This window comes from Prenolepis imparis, unplaced genomic scaffold, assembly GCF_030444845.1.
Source record: "Prenolepis imparis isolate NDT839.2.m4 unplaced genomic scaffold, iyPreImpa1.0 SCAF_6, whole genome shotgun sequence".
Taxonomy (NCBI): domain Eukaryota; kingdom Metazoa; phylum Arthropoda; class Insecta; order Hymenoptera; family Formicidae; genus Prenolepis; species Prenolepis imparis.
The window spans coordinates 10,818,064-10,821,378 of record NW_028141164.1 but is presented as its reverse complement, the minus strand read 5'-3'; the positions used below and the strand labels follow the sequence as shown (position 1 = coordinate 10,821,378).

Sequence of the window (3,315 nt, the reverse complement as noted above, 5' to 3'; positions counted from 1 at the left end):
TACCTTCGCTTAGTGCCGCAGTCAGCCCGTCTATGCGATACGATGTATGATTGGATCTGAGAACGAGTTTTCTCTACGAAAAATTATCGACGTATGGCCATTTTTCGCATATCGAAACAACTTTATCATTGATGCACATATTTCACAAGTAATACAGTGTTTGATGGGAAATTTAATGAAATATCTTAAATACTATTCAAATAAAGTAATAGCATTAATGCTATATAAGTCGTGAAAAAATACTGTCGAGAAAAATACAAAAAATGAGAATCTATTCATTGTATAATGTAAAATATATTTTATAAATGTTCAAAATTATATCTCAAATTAAATTCCATATTATGTAAGAAACCTTTGATATTTCAGAGTGTTGAAAAAATATTTAGAAAATATGTTGTATTATTATAAAAAAGACTTTTGCTATCCAATGTTTCGAAGAGAGAGAGAGAGAGAGATGTGTGTTTTCTAAAGCATTTATATTCCTATAAATAAAAAAAGAAGAAAATTTTGCATTTATAACGAAAAAATCTCATTCGATCTTTAATATATAATTAATTAATTCACTTTCTGTAATTCACTCTCGCGGATATATATATATATATAGCGGATATATATTATTTAAATAATTTTCTTTTTTTTCTACGACGATTATATTCAATACTAAATTGTAGATTTTAATAATAAATTTATTTTGCATAATTAAATGTTTACTTATCATAATTCCTGATTTAAAAAAATTGATTTTTATTAATTAATTTAATAAAAAAAATGCATATGCAATTTAATTTTTAATTAAAATGCAATAGACACTAGTGACTCAACGCTGTAACAGAACACTATCACCAGCACGTTATTTTCCGAGTTCGATGTGAGGTGGCAGCATCACCTTGGTAAGAGATTGCGCGACGGTCTGCTTCATTCAAGAGGCAGTGGGAGAAGCAGTGCGGCGCAGATGCGCGCATACTATCGAACGAGCAACATGTCAGACCTTTTGGTGTCTTTTGCAACTCCGTAAAATTAGAGGTGTACATACAGTAACCAGTGTTCCAGAGCACTCGATCGGCATCTCCCTTTTGGGTGAGATACTTGGAGAATTCGTCCATTTGGATATCGGTCAAGTTCACAAGCTGGTGAGTATATTGATCCATTCATGCTTCGTAAACTGTCGGCCATTTTGAGACAAGCGCTGTTGTAGCACATGGTATTCGTACAACATCGAATTATGTAATAGAATGAAATTTGAATGAGATAACTGCACGCTCTTTGCTGCTCTTAGCGTCAAATAAAGCGATATGAAAAATGTTCTTGAGATTTTAATTATATTATGAGATTATAAACTTCTATTATGTGTATTTGTGGCATAAAACATTGAATATTATATCAAAAAATATAATTTCGTGTAAATTAAGCCCGCGCGATATTTTTCAAATAATAATTTTAATTGGAACGTATATTAAAATGTGGCAAATATTAATTACATATGTTTAATAATATTAAAAATTGATATTCTTTTTTTTTACGTACCAAAGAGATCGTACAAAAAATTATATGTTTAATTATATATATAATTATTCAAAAAAGTTCTGTGTTAAGTTGGCTAAAAACATATCTTTTGTATCTTTTTGTTGCAGGAAAGTGACCGACAGCTTGCTTTTTCGATCGAAGAGATTATTAACCGAAATTATAATACACGATTACACTTGTAATTCTCAAAATGCCATTCACGGCGGATGCGGCAGCGAGTCAGATACAGGAGCGTCTGAAGAACATTTTCAGTCTCGTGCACGACGTAGAGAACCAACGCATCCGTTCGGAGCACAACCTGAACAACATCATGAAGACCCATGAGAAGGTCACGCCCGACGATAAGGTCTCCTCTTACTATCAGCAGAAGCTAAAGAATCTATACAACGCCGCGATGAGCGACGCTCAGCAGGAAGAGGAGATCCTGCGCAAGGCTCTCGGTAAGATCAACGAGATACGCACCATACGAAACGAACGACGTATACAGGCGCGTAACGCCGGCAACAAGGAGACTGTCAGACGCGGAGCATTGCTGAAGATGTTTCTGAGCACCGCGCAGACCCTACCTCTCTATGTCGGAAAGACGCCAGGTGCCAAGCCGCCACCTTTATGCGGCGCGATACCAGCCGAGCCGACATACATCGCGAAGATTGGCGACATGGTGGCCGCTCTGACTCGGGTGAAGGGAAACGAGGGGGAGAACTGGATCCTAGCCGAAGTCGTGCAATTTAATCCGGCAACGAACAAGTACGAGGTCGACGACGTCGATGACGAGCAGAAGGACCGTCATACAGTGTCGCGGAGACGAGTGGTGCCGTTGCCCTTAATGAGGGCGAATCCCGAGACCGATCCCCACGCCCTGTTCCCGAAAGGCTCCACGGTGATGGCCCTGTATCCGCAGTGTACCTGCTTTTACAAAGCGGTCGTCAAGCACCTACCGACCACCGCCACGGAAGACTACGAACTTCTCTTCGAGGATGCCGCTTACGAAACCGGCTACGCGCCACCGATGAACGTTCCGCAGCGTTACGTAATTTCCATCAAAGAGAGCAAGAAAAATAAGAGCCAGTGTTAATAAACGGTATTACTTTCTTATTTTAATCCTTTAATTAACTTTTCAGTTTTCTAATTAAAAAAAGAACACATACACACATATACATAAAAATACACACATAAATATATAATTTATATATAATATATATAATTATATATTATGTATATATATTTTGTTATGTATATATCATATATTATATACATATATATACATAACAAAAAGCACAATGCTCTAAAGATCATAAGCCTCCTTTTGCAGTATGTATGTAAATATGTATGTATTGTATGTTTAATATATTAAACTAGTTATAAAACTTCATTATAGATATTCTCTAAGATTTTGAAAAAGAAATGTTCCTATCTATATATGTTGACTTATGTAAACATATTTATATATATATATATATATATATATATATATATATATATTAAACTGTTTTTTTATCATACATTGCAAAATTCTTAATATTTAATGTCAAGTCAGTTTTAGCAATCAAATTTTATAAAATTTGCGAATTGCATTTATATTCATTATGTTTTGTAATACATTGCAATAAAAAATATACAACGATAATAAAAACATATAAATCGCAATTCGCAAAATTTATAAAATTTAATTTGTAAAAGGGCTTGACATATATATATATATATATATATATATATATATATATATATAATAAAAACAATCCAGTCTCTGTTTCACAAATAACGCAATGATATTTTTTTCCAGTGATAAAA

At 34.0% G+C, this 3,315-nt stretch overlaps 1 protein-coding gene across 1 annotated transcript; it reads left to right on the top strand.

Annotated features, from left to right (window-relative positions):
• The first annotated feature begins 935 nt into the window (after positions 1–935).
• Positions 936–2,852, top strand: Sgf29 (SAGA-associated factor 29). The gene is made up of 2 exons (XM_083040379.1): positions 936–1,130; positions 1,632–2,852. The coding sequence occupies exon 2, from the start codon at positions 1,715–1,717 to the stop codon at positions 2,597–2,599; it is 885 nt and encodes a 294-aa protein (XP_082896505.1). The 5' UTR covers positions 936–1,130; positions 1,632–1,714; the 3' UTR covers positions 2,600–2,852.
• Positions 2,853–3,315: the final 463 nt, after the last annotated feature.